General features: G+C 46.6%; 3 protein-coding genes across 6 annotated transcripts in view; 2 read left to right on the top strand and 1 right to left on the bottom strand.

Annotated features, from left to right (window-relative positions):
• The first annotated feature begins 1,119 nt into the window (after positions 1 to 1,119).
• Positions 1,120 to 6,241, top strand: AMT (aminomethyltransferase). 2 transcript variants are annotated; one of them, XM_041760373.1, is made up of 10 exons: positions 1,120 to 1,255; positions 1,357 to 1,524; positions 2,024 to 2,104; positions 2,979 to 3,110; positions 3,509 to 3,587; positions 3,887 to 4,032; positions 4,118 to 4,298; positions 4,447 to 4,509; positions 4,672 to 4,827; positions 4,922 to 6,241. In XM_041760373.1, exons 1-10 carry the CDS (start codon positions 1,166 to 1,168, stop codon positions 5,098 to 5,100), a joined length of 1,275 nt encoding a protein of 424 aa, XP_041616307.1. In that variant the 5' UTR covers positions 1,120 to 1,165; the 3' UTR covers positions 5,101 to 6,241. The 2 variants fall into 2 exon arrangements, with proteins under 2 accessions (XP_041616307.1, XP_041616308.1); XM_041760374.1 differs by lacking the exon at positions 4,447 to 4,509.
• A 1,073-nt stretch (positions 6,242 to 7,314) lies between these two features.
• On the bottom strand, positions 7,315 to 9,662 carry TCTA (T cell leukemia translocation altered). Of its 2 annotated transcripts, none has more exons than XM_041760381.1 (3): positions 9,241 to 9,662; positions 8,863 to 8,965; positions 7,315 to 7,565 (listed from the first exon to the last, which is right to left on the bottom strand). In XM_041760381.1, the coding sequence occupies exons 1-3, from the start codon at positions 9,461 to 9,463 to the stop codon at positions 7,526 to 7,528; spliced, it is 366 nt and encodes a 121-aa protein (XP_041616315.1). In that variant the 5' UTR covers positions 9,464 to 9,662; the 3' UTR covers positions 7,315 to 7,525. The 2 variants fall into 2 exon arrangements, with proteins under 2 accessions (XP_041616315.1, XP_041616316.1); XM_041760382.1 differs by having other exon boundaries at positions 8,863 to 8,917; positions 9,241 to 9,657.
• Positions 9,663 to 9,829: 167 nt separating this feature from the next.
• Positions 9,830 to 23,087, top strand: part of RHOA (ras homolog family member A) — a 62,547-nt gene continuing 49,289 nt past the window's right edge. Inside the window, exons 1-2 of one of the 2 annotated variants that reach the window (XM_041760378.1) lie at positions 9,832 to 10,063; positions 14,343 to 14,419. The gene's annotated coding sequence lies outside the window, so the exon portion shown is untranslated. Of the gene's footprint in view, positions 10,064 to 14,342; positions 14,420 to 23,087 lie in introns of both variants that reach the window. The other variant, XM_041760380.1, reaches the window with a different exon arrangement.

Here is a 23,087-nt window from a genome sequence, read left to right as displayed (position 1 = left end):
ACAGGTGCCTCCGGCAAGGCTGGCATCTGATAATGAGTCCTGGGACCTTTTTGTCTAAAGCACATCCTTGTCCCTTCTCCCAGCTGCCACGTTCCAAGAGTCATGCTCAGTGTGATAAAAGATCAACCTTGGTAGGGTGTGGGTCCAGGTGAGCATTCTCATTGGTGTCCTTTAAGAGACTGACATCTACTACAACCCCAGGCCTGCTGTGGAATAAAGCAGGCTGCTCTTAGAAAATCTTTTAAGTTTTTTTCCTGGCTTTGCCCCAGGGAGCTGGGATGTAGCAGTACTGCAACCTGTGCTAGACCTGGAAAATTGGACATTTGTGTGGCTCAACAGCTTTCTGGAGGAAGGTCAGCCACCTTTTGGTGACTACCCTCTGCTCTTTATCTATCAGAGTTCTTGCAGGTGTTATCTTTGCCTGCAGGGTCATTTATTTACCCCATTCAGCTTTTGCTAAAAGGGTAATGACCATAATCCTGTGCTCGGAGTAGCAGCCCTCAGAGAGTGTGTGTGTGTGTGTGTGTGTGTGTGAGAGAGAGAGAGAGGGAGTGGGGGGAGGACCTTGGGGGAGTGGCAGGAACTGTGCTTCATTCATATCCAGCACAGGGCCTAGTGTGCAGCAAGATCAATAAATACTTGTGGAATGCATGACTGCTGGCTGCCTGTGTCCTCCCAGTGGGAGAGCCCCGAGACCCTCACCAGAGGCCAGATTACTGATGTGCTCAGCATGCTGGCTGGATCCACCCTCCAGCAACCTCTCCACCCCTCCCCCTCCTGTGACCTTACACTCCTGCTGTCCTGAATGTGCAATTCAGGCCTTTTGGCCTTTTATGGAACTTCGACCTTTTGGAGGCTGAGCAGTCAGCAAGGGGAGGTCTAGCCCCTAGCTCTGTTTCTGAGCAGTTTAACTGGTTTGGACAGCCTAATCTACCCTGGAAGATCAACTTGAAGTGCCTGGGGCTGTTTCCCTACAGATTGGAGTCACTGTCCACTGCTCGAAAGCCCCGCCTGCCCTTGGGGCTGCCTGCCTTTGGGGCTGCCCGCCCCTTCAAATCCCCTTTGTGGGAGAGTGACCTATCCCAGCAGAGCCCGGACTACATCTCCCAGCGTGCCTGGCAGAGTGGTAACCTCTGTGTGCCGGCTGCACCGGTTGCGGGCAACAATGCAGCGGGCAATGACCGTGGTACCCCATCTGGGCTTGCGGCTGCAGGCGCTCCCGTTGGCCCTGGGCCGTCCGCTCAGTCACGCACAGGTGGGACAGAGGGTGATGGGGTATGGTGCCGATTTTGGAGGTGGGCGAGGGAGGAGGGTGGAGGCCGGGACACTGGTGGCCCTGAACCCAGCCACCCGCAGGACGTACTCCGAAGGACACCTCTTTATGACTTCCACCTGGCTCATGGCGGGAAGATGGTGGCGTTTGCAGGCTGGAGTCTGCCTGTACAGTACCGGGACAGTCATGTTGACTCACACCTGCACACACGCCGGCACTGCTCGCTCTTTGACGTGTCCCACATGCTGCAGGTGAGCAAGGGGAGCACACTGTTTGCTAGATCAGGGCTTCCCATCTACAGTGGTGCAACTCTTGGCTTTGTTGGGAGCTGGATTCCAAGGGCCACCCTCCCAGAAGAGGTGGAGGTCTAGGTGTTGTAGACTATGGCTCCCAGGAAGTTAACTCAGAGGGTCTCTTGGTTGTCTCTTTAGTCTTTTCAGTCTGCTCCTACTCAGTGGTGTGCCTTTATGTCCCAGGTTCCCCAGGGCTGGTACCCACTCCCATCGACTCTCCTGGGTGTTGGTTTGGAAACGGGGGTATTTCAGGATGGTGCTGGGCCCTTTCAAGTTCCCGAACTTCCCCCATTTCACCCTCTTCTGTACTGGCAGAGGTGGGAATCAGAAGGTAGGGCTCTGCCATTTGCAGAATCAAAAGGACTGCTCAGGCATTTTGGCTGGGTTGGACTGGACTGTGGACAGCAGGGAGGATGCCTCCTGCCCAGTGGCCTGAGGTTTTTGATCTCTTTCCCAGACCAAGATACTTGGTTGTGACCGGGTGAAGCTGATGGAGAGTCTAGTGGTTGGAGATATTGCAGAGCTAAGGCCAAACCAGGTGGGCCCCTCTTCTCTCTTGTATTTCTGCTCAGTGGGTGTTCTTATTCTTGAGCCAGCAATGGGAATGGTGGGGGCACAGCAATGGATCAGACACAGCTGCTCAGGGCTTGCAGTCTTGGGAGATGGGGGTCCCTGAGTCATGTCTAGACATTTAGTTATCTGCAGGGAGAGGTTTATTCTGTCCTTAGCCACATCAGGCTGGGAAGCCAGAGACTCAGGTTTATGTCCTGTATTGTGACCTCCATGCTGCCAAACCTCTTGCAGTGCAAAGGTAGTCCCTAAACCAGCAGTCTCATCACCAAGAGCTTGTTAGGAATATACTCTCAGGCCCTGCTCCAGACCTGTGGAATCAGAACCTACATTTTTAACAAATACCCAGGTGATCCATGTGACCTTTCAATCTCAGGCTCTGTCCATCCAGTGGGGAGGCTGTGAAGCCAGCCCCCCAGTATTTTGAAGTATTGCTGTGGCATTTATGGGATCATCAATGGACTTTGAAGTTTGTCTTGGGGTTTGGGGCATGGACTAAGTTGTCTGAGGTCTGGGTGGGATGAAGCACCAAGGCCTAGGAGTCCTGGATTAAGTGTGAAGTGGGTCTCTCAGTACTTGAGTGGGGAGAAGTGCAGAGGCCCCACCAAATCAGGGAGGCCTAACAAGATGAGAAAGGGGTGAAAACTTTCTCAATGCAGGAAGATTAAAAAAAACCCTGGGGTTGGGCAAGGGCCTGGGCTTACCTAGCCTTGTCCCCACCCCCCCACCCAATCCCGTTGCCTGAGGGTTCATTAATTAGTAGCCCCAGGGGTGTGTCTAACTCATATACTTTACCTGGGCCTCCTGAACCTGGAAGCAAAGATGTTCCACTTTGGCACTAGGGGACACTGTCGCTGTTTACCAATGAGGCTGGAGGCATCGAAGATGACTTGATTGTGACCAGCACCTCTGAGGGGTACCTGTATGTGGTGTCCAATGCTGGCTGCTGGGACAAGGACTTGGCCCTCATGCAGGTACAGCCCTTCTGTGTTCTAGGTACCCTGTCTTCTTTGTTCACAGAACAGCATCCTTGTTGTCTAGGACAGACCTGGCAGGGTAAAGGGGCTCAGACAATGTCTCTTTGAGTGAATGAACAGCAGGCCAGAGTGGGCCCTCCATGAAGAATGCCAGGTTTCAGTGATGGGAGAGTAGGGAAGGTGAAACTGGTCCTGGCTCCCAAGTGAGAAGGTGGAGGCTGGAGCCTGATGTTAACACTCGCAGACCTGAGCTGGGGTTGTTCCTACCACTTAGTTATAGGACCTTGTAAGATAGGAACCAGCTTATTCTGCCTAAATCTTCAGCTCTCAGCCCACAGTAGGTGCTCAGTAAGTGGTCCCAGAAGCTGATGTGTTTCTTCTGTCTTTCCTTTCAGGGCAAGGTCAGGGAGCTTCAAAACATGGGCAGTGATGTGAGCCTGGAGGTGGTGGATAATGCCTTGCTAGCCCTGCAAGGTGAGCAGGCCAGGCTGGGGTTGGAGCCGACCTTTGCCTTGCTGGCTTTTTTGACTGCTTAGCACTGGCCATTCTAGGAGGGAGGTGTCGATGCTGTAGTAGTTGTGTGCCATAATTAAGTTTGGAAATAGGCACTCCCTTCACCTGCTGTAAGGCCCAGGGGCTGTGGGCAAGACCATCTTCTCCCACCTGCAAAGTAGGACTTGCTCAGGGCTTATTCTGGCCCGAGTAAGGGCTCTGGTCCAGCTTTGAGGGAAAATGGGAACCTGGACACTTGGTCACTGGCTCCCTGGGCCCAGGCCCCACTGCGACCCAGGTGTTGCAGGCCGGCGTGGCAGATGATTTGAGGAAATTGCCCTTCATGACCAGTGCTGTGATGGAGGTGTTTGGTGTGTCCGGCTGCCGCGTGACCCGCTGTGGCTACACAGGAGAAGATGGTGTGGAGGTAGGTCAAGAAGTGGGAGTTAGGGTAGTGTGCGGCCCAGGACTCCAGAGCTAGTTGCTTACCTCCTCACTGGTGTCCCATACAGATCTCGGTGCCAGCAGCAGCGGCAGTCCGCCTGGCTGCAGCTCTGCTGGAAAACCCAGAGGTGAAGCTGGCAGGGCTGGCAGCTCGGGACAGCCTGCGCCTAGAGGCAGGCCTCTGCCTGTATGGGAGTGACATTGATGAGCACACCACGCCTGTGGAAGGCAGCCTTAGTTGGACACTGGGTGAGTTGGGCTGGCACTCAGGGATAGAATCGCAAAGGCTGCAGTGGCTAGCCCATGACTGCTCCCAAGGGTGTGCACCCTGGAGCAAATGATGCAGCCTCCCCAAGCCTCCTTTCCCTGAAGATGCCATTGTGACTTTGCCCATTAGACGCTGAGGATCTTCAGCAGGCTGAGGTGGGCAGCACAGCCTCTTTAAGACCTGGGGCAAGAGGTGGGTGGCCGACTGCAGTACAAAGGAGGAATGGGGCTTGGGAGAACCTGAGCAAAGGGGCCCTCACTGTTGGATGGATGTTATTTGGGGTCCTTGTAACTAGGACCTCCTAGGGCCAGGGGTCTTATGGACTATAGCTAATCCTGGGGTGTCATGCTTCAGGGAAGCGCCGCCGAGCTGCCATGGACTTCCCTGGAGCCTCGGTCATCATTGCCCAGCTGAAGGGCAAGGTGCAGCGGAGACGTGTTGGATTAACATGCGAGGGGGCACCTGTGCGGGCACACAGCCCCATCCTGAATATGGAGGGCACCGTGATTGGTAGGTGGACCAGAGAGGTTGGGGAGCTGTTGTTCCCAGAGGGTGGGCATCAGAGTGGTAAGGTGGTGCTGACCTATGGCATCTGCCCACACAGGTACAGTGACCAGTGGCTGCCCCTCTCCATGCCTGAAGAAGAATGTGGCCATGGGTTATGTGCCCTCTGAGTACAGTCGGCCAGGTACCCCACTGCTGGTAGAGGTGCGGCGGAAGCAGCAAATGGCTGTGGTCAGCAAGATGCCCTTTGTGACCACAAATTACTATACTCTCAAGTGAAAGTGGCTTGGGGCAGGGGCTCTCCCATCCAGGAACCTGGACCTGTAGGGCATATAAGGGTTGGTCAGGAAGCTGAGGCTGAATACACTGGGGTGGCTAGGGTGGAGGTGGGTTCTGGTTGTCTGGTCAAGGGGGGGCCCATACCACCTATTCTCACTCCCACCCTCATCCTAGGCCTCTTCAATTTCAAGACCCCATTTCTGAGCAAGAGAGCGGCTGCTGCAATGTCAGCCTGGGCTCCCACTGACCCCCTTCTGGTCTGTCTGCCAGAAGGCTATGGGACACTGTCGTTCTGGCATCTCTCCCTTCCACTGTGCCAGTGCTGGCTGTGGAGTAATAGCTCACTTTGGGGGGTGGGGGGAATAAAGCCTGCCCGACCTACCTCACCATGGTTTCTCACACTGCAAAGGAGTTATTACCGTGGGTAGTGCCGGACGTCTCCTTCAGTTTACTTTGCACGAATGCAAACTGCTGCCTCTCCCTGGGCAGGAATGATTCCTGACTCACTGAGGGTTGGCCCTGTCTGGCTGCTGTGCCTATGTAAACTTGGGGACAGCTGAGGGGCACAGACTCACTCTTCCACATTCCCAAGTTAGCCCAGCCTGCTGCCCAGTAGCAACCATGCCAGGCTCACCACCTGTTCTGAGCCCTAGGGCTGCTGTAGGACAGGCTGGGCCTCCTGGACTTGCCTTACCCTAGGCTGACCTTTGCCCCTGGGGCCCATTACTGGACTCCACTCACTCCTAAAAAAAAAAAAAAAAAAAATTAAACAAGCTTTCTTCTTGCTTGCCAATCTCTAGCTTCAATGTCCTTTGTCTACATGGTTCCTGGGGTGCCAGCTCAATGCCTGCTTGCCTGGCCTCTGAGGCAAGCTCAGAGTGGGTTCCCCTTGAGAAGGGCAGGTCTAAAAACTTAACGAGGATAGTGCCCCTCTGTATTGGGGCATCCATTGCTGCTCCTCTAGGGAGCTGGCCTCACCTCTCCACCTCTGCAAGTTATTACATTCTGGGTACTGAGGGGCAGTACCCCTTAATATTCCCCCTGTGCATGTACACCCTTGTCCTGTCTGAATAATCACACAGCTGATGCGCTTCCATGTTTAATAAACCACATCCTCAGTTGAACCTGGGGTGAAAAGTGAGACCCTGATTCTGTGTGGTGGTGTCAATGGATAGGGCTGGGGTGCAAAACCGCCATCCTATCAGCCAGAAGATAGCTCTGGAATAGGTACACATACATCAGTTCAGTGTAGTCCTACTTCCAGTGCACTTCTGCTGTCAAGGTGGCCAATCCAAAGGCTGACAAATACAAATGTGACTTCTACTAGAGAAGCAGTGACAGGACACTGAGGTAGGTGGTGGCCCAGCAGAAGCAGGAATACAGCCTTCAGGAAAGGAGACAATTCTAGGGTTATGCTGTTTTCAGAAACTGGCATGTGCCATTCACACATTTGGAAGCTCCCTTGGCCCACTGTCTAAATGGCGGCCTATGGCTCTTCCCTGTTGAGAGTTCTTGGGCTGAGATGGTGCTAGTAGAGAGTTGCTGAGCCTGTGCCTCTTAGGATGAAGCTTATGTGGTTCCTGGTCAAGATGGGAACCGATGAAGCTGCAGGACATGGTGGGGCAGGGCCACTCCACGTTACTGCTTAGTGTCTCCCTGTGAGGGGGCAGGGTACAATCTCATGGGTACTTAAAACAGTTGGGGGTGGAAGGTCACTCCCTGGGGCTCAGCCTCTTTTAGGCACCCAGTTTCCCATAAGAATTGAGAGGAGTATGAATTGATATTCAGTAAAAGACCATTTCTACAGCCTGACTCACACCTGGAAAGCTTTGGATGGGCCAGGGAGGAGGGTGTTGGGTGCCTCTGTGTCCGGATGGTGCCAGCTCCCCAGCCTGACTCTTGAATGGCCAGCTAAGTAACCACAAAGTATAAGGCCATGTCCAGTCCAGAATTCCCTGGCTTCCTGCCGACGAAGCAAACATTCAAGAAACCCAGAGCTTAGGGGAAAACAGGCTTCCTTTACAAATCCCAGAGCTGGTCAACCTCAAGTTTCCTCTCAGGACAAATTTCTATGGGGTCATATCCCAGGGGGATGAGAAGAGGGACAGGAAAAGGCCAAGGAAGAAAATGGACAGTTGGTCTCCCCAACCCAGAGGCTTCTCCTGAGCTGACCCCTGAGGGAGGAGCATGCCTTCTCTCCTTAAGGCACTCAGATCAGGGTAGAGGCGAACTTTACTGGTCCAATGCCTGGGACTGCTGGAGACAAGGCCAAGGGCAGTGGAGGCCCAGGCCTCCAAGCACTGGGGTATTCCCTGCCCCCAACCCTGACCTCCCTGCCGTCGTCTCAGGTCTGGGCAGCAGCAGAACCCAGTGTGGGAACCAGCAGAACCGGTGATGTCCCTGGAGATCCCTCTGCTGCCTTTCCTTATTCTCTGTGAGTTTTGAGAGGTTCATTTGCTGTTTCCCTAAAAAGTGATGGAGAGAAGAGAAGGATTATTCTACAGGCAGCTTAACAGTCCCTGAAACTGGTTCTCTCTAGCCCTTTTAAGGGCTGGGGTGGACTCAGAAAGGCCACACTACAATCTAGACCTCTCTACTGAGTTCCCACAGCCCACTCGGTCTCCCACCTTTCTCCTGCTGACATGTTATTCCTCCTGGTTCCTCACCTTATGGAGTGCCTACCTTTTCCCAGTTGCCCAGGTCCTGGGCAGTGGCAGGCAGCCTCCTAACTGGCCTCTTGCCTTCTCTATTGGACCCCTTCATCTTCTCGCCATAAAGCGGCAGTTATAAAGGCAAGTTAGATTAGACCATAGCCTTGCTGAGTCCTTTAATAGCTTCCTGAGACTTAAGGTCAGGTTTCGTGGTCCCTCCATGCCTTCATGTTTGAGCTATAGTGTCACAGCCTTGTCTATCCTTCCAATGTGATACCCTTGTTCTTCCCCTGGGTCTTGTTCTATCCATTCTCTCTGCCTGGTACACTTAAGCACTCCCTAGCCTTTGCCCTTGGCTTAGCTGTCTGTTTTGGGAGAAAACTGCCCTCACCCCCTGCTCTACTGCCCTTTCCTTTTATTATTTTTTATTTTTTTGCTGCCCTCCTTTTTAAATCTTGGGCTCCCCCCTGTAAAGGGCCTGGGTTCCTTGTTCTCTGGACCTAGTGTGGCCCCTGTCATGATAGGAGCTCAGAAATTGGTTGAATGAATGCTCTTGATCAGGGAGTTGATGTTTTACAGATGAGGCGGCTGACCCTGATGAGGCCAGTCAATGCAATAAGGACAAAGGCTGGGCAGCCCGGGTGGCTCAGCGGTTAGCGCCATCTTCAGCCCAGGGTGTGATCCTGGACACCCAGGATCAAGTCCCATGTCAGGCTCCCTGCATGGAGCCTGCTTCTCCCTCTGCCTGTGTCTCTGCCTCTGTCTCTCATGAATAAATAAAATCTTAAAAAAAAAAAAAGGACAAAGCATCCTGCCTTTCTAAACTGAGGGGCTTGCAGTAGAGTTGAACTCAACAGACCTGCTACTTTATCTCTGAAATTTTGACAGTAGCACCACCAGCCCCACAGGTTGCTGAATAGCCTATCAATGGGCTGTTAAATTGGTATCATTCGAAGCCTGAGCTCTACTTGCAAGCCTTGGAGCTTGCTGCAAAGGCCACTAAACTGGTGGACTCCTGCCCTGAGAACTTCCTGGCCCTGTCCCTGCTCCCAGCATAGGTGTGTCTTCTGCCTGCCAAGCATGGGGTTGCCATGGGCACAGATTTACTTACCACGAAGTGAAATGCGTGGAGCCATCAGGTGTGGATCCGTTCTGGCCGCCCAGACCTGGGGGCAGGAACACATCCAGAGCTGCAGCAGGCTTGGGGTGGGAATCTGAGCAAGTATCAGCCCAGATCAAGTTAAAGGCCAGTGATGTTGTTTGATGGAGTCTTGTGGGGGCCTTAAAGGGACTAGTGGTATTGTCTGATGGAGGTTCAGGGGAGCGGTTAAAATGTGATGGGTGGTCCGGGATTTCTGGCATGAAATGGTATGTTGGCATGGGTCAGGGTAGAGCATAAAGTTATGATGAGGTTTTTAGGAGACCAGTGGTAGTCTAGGGAGTTCTGGGGAGGCCAATGATGCAGTCCGGTGGGGATGGGGAGCCTCACCTGGGCGGTGATACAGCCCTGTTACCGTGCTCCCGTAGAACCCCCACGCCAGCTGGATGCCCAGGAGACTTATCACCAACCACAGTAGCAGCAGCTTGAAGAGGGTAACGCGCATGTCCTGCGCCTCCCACTCCCGCAGGAACTCGCTGCCCAGGGTGCCCAGTGTGCCCAGCACCAAGGTCGGCAGAGACTGCAAGGACTGCCCAGACCAAGGCTCCGCCATGACTGGCCCATGCCCCACCCGGGGGACTGTCACTATAGCACCCACTGCGCAGGCGCCTGGTCTTCCGGGCCAGGCCCGTTAATGCGCACGCGTAAACCAGGCAAGGCGAGCCTACTTCGCTTGCGCGAAGAGTTGGCAGTTTGGGGAGGAGTACTAAAACCGCGCACGCGCACCTAGCCCCACCCTGCTTACTTAAAACGATGAGTGAGACGAGGAGCATAAAATAGCAACCAGGTCTTTTATAGCCCCGGAGTTCCCGTGATGCCCCACGCGGCTGCAGTGATTGGTTAAGCGCCCTGCTTTTAGGGCGTGGACGCGCTCCTGAGCAATCGTGGCTGAGCTGTAAGTGTGCGCGCGTGCGCGGGGCCGCGGCTGGGGCCGGCTCGAGCCCGCTGGCACACGGGGGCGCGCACGTCGCTCCCCGCCCTCCAGCCGCCGACCGCCCTCGCTCGAGCTCCCCGCCCGCCGCCCGCCGTCCTCCGTCGGTTCTCTCGTTAGTTCGCCGCGGTCTTCTCAGCCACCCGTCCCAGTCTCCGAGCTTCGGACTCGCGGACAGGCGCACTCGGCGCAGAGAGGCCGGACTGCGAGTCGTCGCCTGAGGTGAGCCGAGAGGGTTCTCTCCTGGCGCCGCGGCGCCCCGGGCCCGCCCGCCGCTCTTCCGGCCTCCCGCCCGCCCGCCCGCCGCCCCGCCGCGGCCGCGCCCCACCTGCTGCTCTCAGCCGGCTACCCCTGGGCCCCGGCCCCAGCCTTCTGGCCGGGGCCCCGCTCCCCAAAGCGACGGCCCCGCCCGCGCAGTCCCCGGAAGCGCGCCCCGCGGCCTCCCGCGCCCCTTCCCCCGCCCGGCCAGGCCTGGTGGAGCCCAAGACGCCCGCCCGCGGTCCCTGGCTCTTCCTCTCTCACGGCCGTGCGGGGCAGGGCGGGGGCTTCGAGCTGGGCCCGGCGACCGCGCGGTGCAGCCGGTCCCTGCGAAGCGCGCGTGGCTGTCGGGAGTTGAAATGGGAAAGAAACTCTTTACAACTCCATCTTGGCTTTTGCATTGAATATGAAACATGAATCACCGTTTTATACGGGGTGAAGTCCAGTTATGTTTTGGGTAGATTTTCTTTTTAAATGCAGTAGTTTCGGAGATTGTGTAAGTAAAGTAGTGTTGAAATCTTACGGGTTAGGATTCTTGGGTATTGAAAAGGGAATTTTCCAGTTGAAAACACTTTTTCATGATTTAAACTCTATTGCATTGAAATAGAGTATTAATTTGCAACTTTGCTTAGTCTAAGTTATTACCTTGATTGGAATCCCCTAAACATCTGTCCTTAGTTACCGATTGAACCCAATTACAAGCTGTCTTTATTAAATAGCACTATTTGCACTCAAATCGATTTGGTCAAGACAATGTGCAGTAGTTTATGGTGGAAAATTGGTATCCTTTTTTACCACAGTGTTTTCCACTTGTGTTTTTTTAATGGTCCTGATTTAAAGTTTTTACCAATATTGGTGATATGTTTCCTTCTTTTGGTGTTTGTCTTTGAAGTAAATGTTTTTTTCAGGTATGCATTTTATAGCCCTCCCTGCCAGATCTGAAGGGGAAAAATACTTAAAGAAAATTCTTTAAAATGTTATATGTGGTGAGAATTTTTCAGTCATTTAATTTTTCAACCACTAAATGGTTGAAAATGGTACATATATGTACCATTGCATGATTGTCACTTTAGACATGGCTAAATTGGTAGAAATACTGGTATGAGCGTTGGGCGTGACATTGTTTGGCCTGAAAGTACAAGACTAATTCTTAATTGTGAAGGAAAACTTAAAGATCTTTTGATAAATTGTTTTTATAGTAGTTCCATCTACTTTTGTAGATGAGTGGTGGCCCTTGGGAACCTAACAAAATAGATGAAAACTCGGTTTGAGTCAGAGTCTAGGCTTAGAGTTATGGCTTCTTTTCTCATAAAAAATTTGTACCGGAGGGAAGAAGAGAATAGAAATCCACTGACTTTTTCATATATCTAGAATTTTAGACCCAAAGGTATCTTCAGGACTTATGGTCCAACCCTATTTGCAGATGAGGAAACTGAGTCTCAGAGACTTACATAAATTTCCTAAGGTCATTTTTCTGGTCAGGTGCAGACCAGAACTCTGAGATATTCTTGTACTCTGAAACAACTTGCTTAGAGTTAAGTAAAATTCAGGACTTATTTCCAGTATTTTCTTCTTTTACATATTACTGATTTTATATATGTTTTAAGAACCTGAAAAATTCATTTCTAAAGAAACTCAGTTCTTTAGCTTTCACTGTGCTCTCCTCCCTGGAACTGGATGGTCCTACAGCAGTTGATTGAAATACATAAATGAATATACAGAGTCCCTGCTTGGCCTAGTTTTAGCTTTAGGTGTTTTGGGGTTTTTGTTCGCTTGTTTGTTTGTTTGTTTGTTTTTAAAGATTTTATTTATTTATTCATGATAGTCACAGAGAGAGAGAGAGAGAGGCAGAGACACAGGCAGAGCGAGAAGCAGGCTCCATGCAGGGAGCCCTGACGTGGGATTCGATCCTGGGTCTCCAAGATCGTGCCCTGGGCCAAAGGCAGGCGCCAAACTGCTGCGCCACCCAGGGATCCCTTGTTTGTTTTTTTTTTAGAGATTTATTTAACCATTTGAGAGAGAGCACGAGCATGGGGAGGTTTTGAGGAAGAGAGAGAAACCCTAGGTGACTCCTCCCTGAGCTCGGAGGCCAACTTTGGGCCGAATCTCACAACCTGGAGATCATGATCTGAGCCAAAACCAAGAGTCTGATGCTCGACTGAGTGTACCACCCAGGGGTGTTTGGGTCTTCTTGAGGGAACAACTTCTTCCAGTGTGAGGCCCAGACTCCCCTGCTCCAAAGCCCAACATAATTAGGTCAGACCAAGATGTTCTAATGTGACTGAGGGCTCTTTTGCCTATTAATTTGAGGTGGGATGGTGAGAAACTGCACATATTAAGTAAATAGTTCTGTGTATGTGTGGCAGTAGTTTTATCGTATTCTCATTGTCCTGATTGTTGTTAGGAGAGTGAAAACAGGTAGATATTGAGGTGGAATTCAAGCTGTGACAGGAGGAGGAGTTGCTACTTTGGGTTGTTTTAGTTTTAGAGCTGAGAGATTTATGTTAACTCTCAGAAGACAGACTGATACTTCAGCTTCTAAGAGAACTAATTTGGGCTTGCTGAGCTTCTCTAGACAGCACTTTGGGTTTAATTGCATTTTGCTGCTAGTGATAATGATAAATGGTACATAATCACTGGATTTTAATCACATATATTTATACTTTAAAAGGTACTTAAAAGTTATTTTACCTTCCCATAGCACTTAGTTTAGTCTTTTATGTCCCTCGCTAGAGGAACTTTGTTTGCACCTACATATTAATGTAACTAAATTTTAAACATGTGTTAATGTGTCTTACTATACTGTGCTCTTTGGGGATATGCTCACTGTTAAGTACTTGTGGGATTAATAAATTAAAATTTCCAAGACAGTTGGAAGTTAATAATTACTGTAAAATTCCTATTTCAAGTGTTTCTATTTCAAATGACTCATTTTTGATCTGTGGTGCTGTAGTATTATGTGAAGGCCCTGTATACTCATAATTATGGTAGTCATGTGACAGAAAAATCAGCCGTCGAAGCTGCTCATTCTGGGTGTTGGTCTGAATTTATTGGTGCTTCCTCCAGAGGATTGTGAATAATATTTTATAGTTAAAGTGGTCAAAATACGAGATACACTCAGTTATATTGCAGCCGGTTTGCAGTTTGTCCCAAAATGAGCTTGTTTTGTTTTTAATGAAGAGAGTGGGTAAAGTAAATATGTTAAAGAATGTTTATAATAGTGTCTCACTATTCAGGTGAAGGTAAAGAGGAGAACATAAGTGACCAAAATATTTGGAGTGGAGTAAAGGGAGAAGTGGAATGTAAAATGAAATTAGAGAGGTGGGTAGGAACCAGATCATGTCGGGCCTTTAGGATATGGGAAGTTCTTTGGGATTATTCTGAGATGAGAAATCATTAGATGTTTTTTAGCAGGAGAATAATTTGATCTGATGTTAAATAACTAGAATCACTCACCAAGAGTAGGGGTAGATCTGAGTTCATTCTGACTTTATTTTTTTTTCTCCAAAGATTTTTATTTATTCAAGAGAGAGAGAGACAGAGACAGAGACATAGGCAGAGAGAGAAGCAGGTTCCATACAGGGAACCCAATGTGGAACTCGATCCCAGGACTCCAGGATCACACCCTGGGCAGCAGGCAGACGCTTAACCACTGAGCCACCCAGGTGTCCCTCATTCTGACTTTAAATAGTAAACTAATATTGATCATTTCTGACAAAAACATTATAAACATTTCCTAATACTATTTTCCTTGACCTAATGACTTTACCCTGATTTTTGATTTTCTGACAGTTGCCTTTCAGTTTGTAATTTCTCTGTAATGCCTATATTAATAAGAATGTATAATTAAATAAAGCAAGTTATTCATATGTTTGTGGTAGTCTAGGTGGTAGGTTACAGGTGTTCATTGTAAGATTCCTTTAATTTAGCTGTATGTTTGAAAAGTTTTATAATGTTGGAAAATTAATTTACATAGGATTCATTTGCTTTTAAAGGGAAATATTTAGAAAATAATATTCATAAGATAACATTGGTTGTGAATATTAACTGAAGGAGGCTAAGCTTGTATAAATGTGATAAATTGGGTGGTATATTAGTCAGAAATTAAATTCTACACTTTTTCCCTCTCTTGGATTCTAAATTATGTCTTGGAACTTTGGGCAAGCCTGTTTACATCCTGTGTTTTGTGTTGTTCCTTGTAAAATGAATAGACATAATTCCTGATATATTTATATTTTTATAGTGCCTACATCTGAGAATTTCAAGGCACTTGTAGAACTTCTGCCACATAGCCCGTGGGTCTTGCAGCACATTTGTAAGGTATGTAAATAGAAACTTTTTTACTCCCTTTTTCCCATGGAAGACATGATTATATATTAATGTTAAGTTCTAGGGAAATGTGAGTGCATTATTGTTTTTTTTTTGTTTTGTTTTTTCTTTTTAACTTTTTTTTAAAATTTTTATTTATTTATGATAGTCACAGAGAGAGAGAGAGAGAGAGAGGCAGAGACACAGGCAGAGGGAGAAGCAGGCTCCATGCACTGGGACCCTGACGTGGGATTCGATCCCGGGTCTCCAGGATCGCGCCCTGGGCCAAAGGCAGGCGCCAAACCGCTGCGCCACCCAGGGATCCCTGAGTGCATTATTGTTAATGATTCTCTTTAGTAATCTTGAGAGTTTTTTAAATCTTACTCCATATGTTTTCTCTCTGGTCTTCTTATCTTTCTATGAAGTATTCCTCTAGCTTCTTTTTTCACTTCTAAGTCTGCCTGCTTTCCTTCCGAGAGGGGTGGGGAGGGGCAAAGGGAGAGAGAAACCCCAAGCAGGCTCCACGCCCAGTGCACAGCCCAATGTGGGTCTTGATCCCACAACCCCTAAATGATGGCCTGAGCCAAAAACCAAGAATTGGACCCTCACCCAACTGAGCCACCAGGTGCCCTAAGATATTTCTTTTTCAGATGCTATATTTTCTAAGGAGATTCACTGTGTTATATACATACCTCTTTCACTTCTGGGCCATTCTCATCTTTTACTTCTGGGCCATTATTCCATCTGTTTTTCATCTTTAAGTTTTCATTATTTTAATAGTTTGGTTCTTATACAGTTTATCCAGAGGTTGTGGTTTGGATGTATCAAATTATCATTAGCAAATGAGCCAGCTGGAGAATGAAGATCAGAGGACAATCTTCCCTCTTACCAGAGGGGTCGGAGTCACATTGGCTTAGGTGGGAGCAGTGTTAACAGCTGGTATAATAGCTCATCCTGGGGTTGTTTAGATATTTAAACTAATTACAGATAAAGGAAATAGAAGTATCTTCATTCATTCCATGATAAATATCTTGGTCTAGTACTGTTTTTATTAGCTTTCCTTGTTTTTGGGGGGATCTGAAGGAACTCTGTAGATGGAGAAGTGAGCTGTGAAGGAGATGAATAATCTCTTTTGATGAGATGGGCTACCTGGCAGTGAAGGCATATAATGGTAATGGTTTTGATTAGCTTTGAACTCCTTGGTATGGTAAGAAGAATGGCCAAGCTAGGTTTTGGTTTTGTCATTCATTCATTGAACAAGTAGTTACTGAATAGTTACTATATGTCAGAGCTGTCCTGGGACACATCTGAAGAAAACAAAGAAGGTCCTTGCCCTTGGGACACCTGGCTGGCTCATTTGGTAGAGCATGCGACTCTTTATCTTGAATTCTTTTGATCTTGGGGTCGTGAGTTCAAGCCCCAATTTGGGCATAGAGCTTACTTAGGAAAAGAAATAAACTGTAGGGACTGCTGGGTGGCTCAGCAGTTGGGCATCTGCCTTTGGCTCAGGGCATGCTCCTTGGGTTGGGATGGAGTCCTGCATCGGGCTCCTTGCTGGGGGCCTGCTTCTCCCTCCTTATGTCTCTGCCTCTCTCTGTCTATTGGATAAATAAGTAAAATCCTTTAAAAAGAAAGAAAGAGGGCAGCCCAGGTGGCTCTGCAGTTCAGCGCCTCCTTCAGCCCAGGGCATGATCCTGGAGATCCAGGATCGAGTCCATATCGGGCTCCCTGTGTGGAGCCTGCTTCTCCCTCTGCCTGTGTCTCTGCCTCTCTCTCTCTCTCTCTCTCTCTCTCATGAATAAATAAAATCTTAAAAAAATAGAAAGAAACTAACTCTCATATTTAAAAAAAAAAAAAAAAAAAAAAAGGATGTTCCTACCCTTAAGTTTTTTTATTTGTTTTATGATATCTTTATTCCTAAAAATATAGACATTTGGTTTGGAACTAAAGATTGTTAGTTTTGAATCTTATCTATTTTTCTCAATATCACTGACAGGAAGTAGAAAGCACATTAGGTGTTAATAATCACAAAAATATTAATAGTCCCGCTTCTTGAGTTAATGTTCTAGTAGGGAAGTCTCATGAAAGGTAAGGGATGGGCTTCCCTTTTTTAGGGAACAGCAAAAAAATTCTTGAATGGCCGGAGCTTAAAGAGTAAGTGGAAAGAGTGGAAGAAATAAAATCTTACATGTAGACTGTGTCCAGATCTTGGAGGAACTATAAATTTAGAGTTCATTTGGATTGTATTGGAAAGTTACTGAAGAGTTTTTATAATGGGAATAATGTGATCTGATTTATTTATATTTCTAGTTCATGTATGGAAAATAGACTATAGGGTGACAAAAACGGAAGCACGGAGATTTATTGGAAACTATTTGAGAGAGCTTTTGTGCACAGTAGGAGGGGCAAAGAGAGAATCTCAAGCAGACTTTTTTTTTTAAGTATTTATTTATTTATTCATGAGAGACCGAGGCAGGGGAGCAGAGGCACAGACAGAGGGAGAAGCAGGCTTCATGCAGGGAGCCCGATGTGGAACTCGATCCCAGGACTCTGGGACCACGCCCTGAACCAAAGGCAGATGCTCAACCATTGAGTCACCCAGGCATCTCAGACATAGATACACTTAACCAGGTTATTTCTGTGAGCCTCAGGACCTATCTATAAAATGATGATTACATTTAATTTATCGAAATTTTATGGATTTTTAAAAAATATTTATTCACGAGACACACAGAGAGAGCAGAGACATAGGCAGAGGGAGAAGCAGGCTCCATGCAGGGAGCCGGACAAGGGACTCAATCCCAAGATTCACGCCCTGAGCTGAAGGCAGGCACTCAACTGCTGAGCCACCCGGGCATCCTGGAATTTTTTTTTTTTTTTTAAGGTAGGCTTCACACCCAGCGTAGAGCCCAGGGTGGGGCTTGAACGCACAATCCTGAGATCAAGAGTTGGATGCTTAACCAACTGAGCCACCCAGATGCTCCCATTTTATAGGAATTTTTTTTTTTAAGATTTTATTTTTTTATTTTTTATTTTTTAAAATTATTTATTTATTTATTATAGTCACAGAGAGAGAGAGAGGCAGAGACATAGGCAGAGGGAGAGGGAGAGAAGCAGGCTCCATGCACCGGGAGCCTGACGTGGGATTCGATCCCTGGTCTCCAGGATCGCGCCCTGGGGCAAAGGCAGGCGCCAAACTGCTGCGCCACCCAGGGATCCCATTTTATAGGAATTTTAGGTGAAATAATATATGAAGAGGACAATGCTCAATGCATACTAGTTTTCTTCCTTAGTGGAAATACTTGTTTAACTCTAATAGATTTTTTTTTTTAAAGATTTTATTTAATTGATGCAGAGGAAAAGTGTGTGTGTGTGTGTGTGTGTGTGTGGGAGGAGGGGCAGAGAGAGAGAGGGAGAAGCAAACTCCCCACTGAGCAGGAAGCCCAATGTTAAGACTCCATGCCAGGACTCTGGGATCATGACCTGAGCTAAAGGCAGATGCTTCCCTGACTGAGCCACCCAGGCGCCCAATATGAGACCATATAAATTATCTTAATTTATTCTTGCGCTGTAGTAAGGATTCTGCCTTTATTTGACTCCGGGATCATTTAGTTCCACTCTTAAGCAACGGTAAGTAATAGCAGAGATGGTACTTTCCCAATAGACAGAAAAGTAGGTGGTGGGATGAAGATTTTTTTCTGCTCAGACTACCTTTTATGACTAATGGGTTCTTGGGCAGTTTCTAACCCAAGCTAACTCCTGCACACTTGTGTATTGAACTGTGGTTGAAGAGCGTTCAGTCATGAAGCCAGAAGCATTTATTTTTCATGTACCTGCTATATGTACACTTCATTCATCTTTCAGGCTTATTCTTAGGAGTTTTGTTTTTCATTGTTCTTTTTTTTTTTTTTTTTTAAGATTTTATTTATTTATTCATGAGAGACACAAAGAGAAAGAGAGAGGCAGAGAGAGAAGCAGGCTCCACACAGGGAATCTGACGTGGGACTTCATCCCTGGTCTCCAACATCACGCCCTGAGCTGAAGGCGGTGCTAAACCGCTGAGCCACCCAGGCTGCCCTTCATTAAGTTTTCCAATTTTATTAACACTGCATCCTGACCACAGTCCCTAAAACAAATTCTTTTTTCAAGTGTTTTTTTATTTAAGTAATCTCTACACCCAACGTGGGGCTCAAGTTCACAACCCTGAGTTCAGGAGTCTCATGCTTTTCCAACTGAAAATATTTTTTTTTTGTTGTTTTTAAATATTTTATTTATTAATTCATGAGAGACACAGAGAGAGAAAGCGAAGCAGAGACACAGGCAGAGGGAGAAGCAGGCTCCATGCAGGGAGCCTGATGTGGGACTCGATCCCGGGACTCCAGGATCATGCCGTAGGCCCAAGGCAGGTGCTAAACCGCTGAACCACCCAGGGATCCGAAGAATTTGGTTTTTATCTTTTGAAGCTCTTAGCTGATTTTATTTTGTTTTGTTTTGTTTTATTTTATATTTTTTATTTTAATTAATTAATTTATTTTTCTTAGCTGCTTTAAAACACAGATATGGGACACCTGGGTGGCTCAGCGGTTGGGTGGCTGCCTGCAGCTCAGGATGTGATCCCTGGATGCCTGGGTCAAGTCCCACATTGGGCTCCTTGCATGGAGCCTGCTTCTCCCTCTGCCTATGTCTCTGCCTCTCTCTCTGCCTCTCTCTCTCTGTCTCTCATGAATAAATAAAATCTTAAAAAAAAAAAACAAAACAGAGATTTAATTGTTACTTTAAAAAATTGTTTGTTTTGACTTTAAGCATGTTTGAAAATTCTACTTTTGTTTTTTATATATATACTATTTTTACCTTTTTCTCATTTTATTTTCCTTTTTTTAAGACTTTATTTATTTATTCATTCATTCATTCATTCATTTATGAGAGACAGAGAGAGAGAGAGGCAAGAGACATAGGCAAAGAGAGAGGCAGGCTCCATGCAGGGAGCGTGATGTGGGACCTGATCTTGGGGGGACTCGACCCTGGGTCTCCAGGATCATGCTCTGGGCTGAAGCCAGGCACTTAACTGCTGAGCCACCCAGATGTCCTTACCTTTTTCTCATTGTGTTCAAGCCTTCTGTTGCAGAGCTGTGTCTTTCATGAATCCATAGTGAATGCTATGTCACTTTTCTGGTGTTTTTTTTTTTTTTTTTTTTTTTAAGATTTTATTTATTTATTCATGAACACATACAGAGAGGCAGAGACACAGACAGAGAGAGAAGTAGGCTCCCTTTCTGGAGCGTGATGGCAGAACTCAATTCCTGGACCCTGGGATCATGACCTGAGTGAAAGGCTCAACCACTGAGCCCCCTAGCCGCATCTTCTGGTGTATTTTTATGTAACCCTATTATTTGATATTTAAGTTTTGAGAGCCTAAGGAAGTACATTTAAGTGGATGTTTAATGCTGTAGCTGTATGTTTTTTTGCCATGAAACCATTTTATTACGTGATTTGGCAGTTTTGTTGGAAATAATGCATTTAATTTTTTGTGGAAAAGTTATTTTCTGGATGAAGTCTCTTGTTTAACTTCTCTAGTTACTTACTTGGAAGGAAGCTCCTGTTTATCTCTTGAAGGTCTTAAGTTCAGAAGAGAAAGGCAGTAAATATCTTGGGTAAGAGCATAGGTTCTGGAGAGTGGCTGACAGTTAAGTACTAGTTCTTATGCTTTTTTTTTAAAAAAGATTTTATTATTTATTCATGAGAGACACACAGAGAGAAGCAGGCCCCCACAGGGAGCTCGATGTGGGACTTGGTCCCTCAACCAGGATCATGCCCTGAGCCAAAGTCAGATGCTCAACCACTGAGCCACCCAGGCATCCCAACTTTTTTTTTTTTTTTTTTTTTAAGGTAAACTCTGCCCCCAATGTTGGGCTTGAATTCATGACCCTGAGATTAAGAGTCACATGCTCTACTCACTGAACCAGACTGGTGTCCCTAGTTCTTACACTTAGGACCCTGGACAGTAATGTGACCCCTTTGAAACTCAGTTTCCTCTTCTGTAGAATAGGAATAATATCTAAATGCTATGAGGATTCAGTGAGAGAGAAGCACGTAGCTCCAGTGCCAGACATGCAACCCTTTAACTTTGACTATTCAAGTTACAGTTTGTAGTACCCAATAATCACACTCATTTAATGTGGAAGAAATGTTATTTTAAGTTTGTTTTTAAGTAATCTTAGCACCATGTGTGGAGCTTGAACATATAATCCCAATATCAAGAGTTGCATGCTCTACTGACTGACTGACCCAGTGAGGCAGCCCAATGTGGAAGCGATTTTTTTGGGGGGAGGAGGTAGCATCCTAAGATGTCATTCTTGGGGAACTACAACAGAACTCTGATGCTTAAGAACAGTGGCTCCCAAACTTGGCTGTTCCCAAACTTGGGATCCAATTTCCAAAATTGGAGTCATTTGGGGAGGTTTGTTTTTGTTTTTGTTTTCTAATCATCTTTATTGAAGTATAATTTGCACACAGTAAAATGCAACTATTTAAGTGACAGTTTGGCAAGTTTTGGTAAATACATACACATGTTTAAATTGCCACCCAGTCAAAAGTTCTTTGGGAAACTTTTTTTTATTTTATTTTATTTTTTTTTTGAGGGGGGGGAACTTTAAAGTTTTCTATTTTTTAATACATTTTTTAAGATTTTATTTTATTTATTAAGATTTTATTTATTTACTCATGAGAGACCCAGAGAGAGGCAGAGACACAGGCAGAGGGAGAAGCAGGCTCCATGCAGGGTGCCTGATGTTGGACTCAATCCCCGGTATCCAGGATCACACCCCGGGCTGAAGGCGGCGCTAAACCACTAAGCCACCTGGGCTGCCCTAAGATTTTATTATTTATTTATTTATTTTTTTGCTAAAATTTTATCTTATTTAAATTTTTTTTTATTTTTTTCATTTATGATAGTCACACACACACAGAGAGGCAGAGACACAGGCAGAGGGAGAAGCAGGCTCCATGCACTGGGAGCCCGACGTGGGATTCGATCCTGGGTCTCCAGGATCGCGCCCTGGGCCAAAGGCAGGCGCCAAACCGCTGCGCCACCCAGGGATCCCTAAAATTTTATTTTTAAGTAATCTCTACATCCTGCATGGGACTTGAACACATAGCCCAATTTTTTTTTTTTTAAGATTTTATTTATCTGTTCATGAGAGACATAGAGAAGCAGACCTAGTTAGAGGGAGACGTGGCCACGCTCCTTGCATGGAGCCTGATGCGGGTCTTGATACCCCAACCCAGGATCACGCCCTGATCCGAAGGCAGACGTTCAACTGCTGAGCCACCCAGGCGTCCCTGTCCCCGAGATTAAGAGCTCCACTGACTTAAAAAAAAAAAAAAAAAAAAAAGAGCTCCACTGACTGAGCCAACCAGGTGCCCCAAAGTTTTCTAAGTAGGCTCCATACCCAGCATGGGCCCAACGTAGGGCTTGAGCTCATGGCCTTGAGCTCATGGCCTTGAGATCAAGACCTGAGCTGAAATCAACAGTTGCCTGCTTATGCATATTTAACCACAATAAAAAAAGAGGGGTGCCTGGGTGTTTCAGTCATTTAAGCAACCAACTCTTGGATTCAGCTCAGGTCATGATCTTAGGGTTGTGAAGTCGAGCCCCATGTAAGGCTCCTCACTCAGTGCAGTCTGCTTATCCCTCTCCTGCTCATGCATTCTTTCTATGTCTCTCTCTCTTTCTCTAAAATAAAATATTAAAAAGAGCAAAAAATACTAGATAAAAATAAAAACATACAAAAAGTTTTTAAATAAAAGATGGGGGCGCCTTGCTCGATCAATTGGTAGAGCATGACTGTTGATCTTGGGGTTGTGAATTCAAGCCCCACATTTAGGGTAGAGTTTACTTTTACAAAAAAATGTGTATTTTTCCTATTCCAGAGCATACTCCTCCTCTCATTGTATTGCTTGCTTTGGGGCTTTAAAAATATTTTATCAGGGTCCTGGCTGCTCAGTTAGAACATTCAACTCTTGATCTAGGGATTGTGAGCTAGGTGTAAAGATTACTTAAAACTTTTTTTTAATTTTTAAAATATTTTAGAGCAAGGGAGTTGATGAAGCGTATATATGAAACAGTGCAAAAGGGGTAGGCATGAAAAATAAGCCTTTCTCCATTTTAATCTCCCAAGGTCCTCTTTTAGAAAAAAAAACATGTAACTGTTTCCAGTGTATCTTTCTAGAGATACTGTGTCTATATGTATATTACACATTTTTCCTTTTTTAAAGATATATACTATTGTGCATCACAGTATTATTTTATCCTTTCTCCTTTACAATAGGCCTGGATGATTATATGGCAAGATATTTAATACCATACACTGTGGAAAATAGTTTGGCAGAGAGTTAGAGAGTTAACATACAACCCAGCCATACCATTCCTAGATCCACACACAAAACAGGTATTTGGACAAATGTTGGTAATAAATGTTCATAGCATCACTATTCTTATAGCCAAAATAAGAATAATTTGGAAATAAGTCCAGTAGTCCAAAGGAGGAATAGATAACAAATGTGGTTATGTATATACCATGGAATATTATTCAGCTATTTAAAATTTGAAGTAGTAAAACTACATGCTATAACATGGATGAACCTTGAAAGTGTTATGCTAAATGAAAGAAGCCAAAAACAG

Source organism: Vulpes lagopus, chromosome 7 (genome assembly GCF_018345385.1).
Source record: "Vulpes lagopus strain Blue_001 chromosome 7, ASM1834538v1, whole genome shotgun sequence".
Taxonomy (NCBI): domain Eukaryota; kingdom Metazoa; phylum Chordata; class Mammalia; order Carnivora; family Canidae; genus Vulpes; species Vulpes lagopus.
Note: the sequence above shows the minus strand (reverse complement) of the source record. Positions and strands in the feature narration are given on the sequence as shown.

Coding starts and splice junctions, on each gene's coding strand:
- AMT (XM_041760373.1), top strand. CDS start 1,166: ATGCAGCGGGCAATGACCGTGGTACCCCATCTGGGCTTGCGGCTGCAG. Junction 1,256..1,356: donor GTCCGCTCAGTCACGCACAG/GTGGGACAGAGG, acceptor AGCCACCCGCAG/GACGTACTCCGAAGGACACC. Junction 2,105..2,978: donor CAGAGCTAAGGCCAAACCAG/GTGGGCCCCTCT, acceptor CTTTGGCACTAG/GGGACACTGTCGCTGTTTAC.
- TCTA (XM_041760381.1), bottom strand. CDS start 9,463: ATGGCGGAGCCTTGGTCTGGGCAGTCCTTGCAGTCTCTGCCGACCTTG. Junction 8,966..9,240: donor AGGGCTGTATCACCGCCCAG/GTGAGGCTCCCC, acceptor ATACTTGCTCAG/ATTCCCACCCCAAGCCTGCT. Junction 7,566..8,862: donor TCCACGCATTTCACTTCGTG/GTAAGTAAATCT, acceptor ATCACTTTTTAG/GGAAACAGCAAATGAACCTC.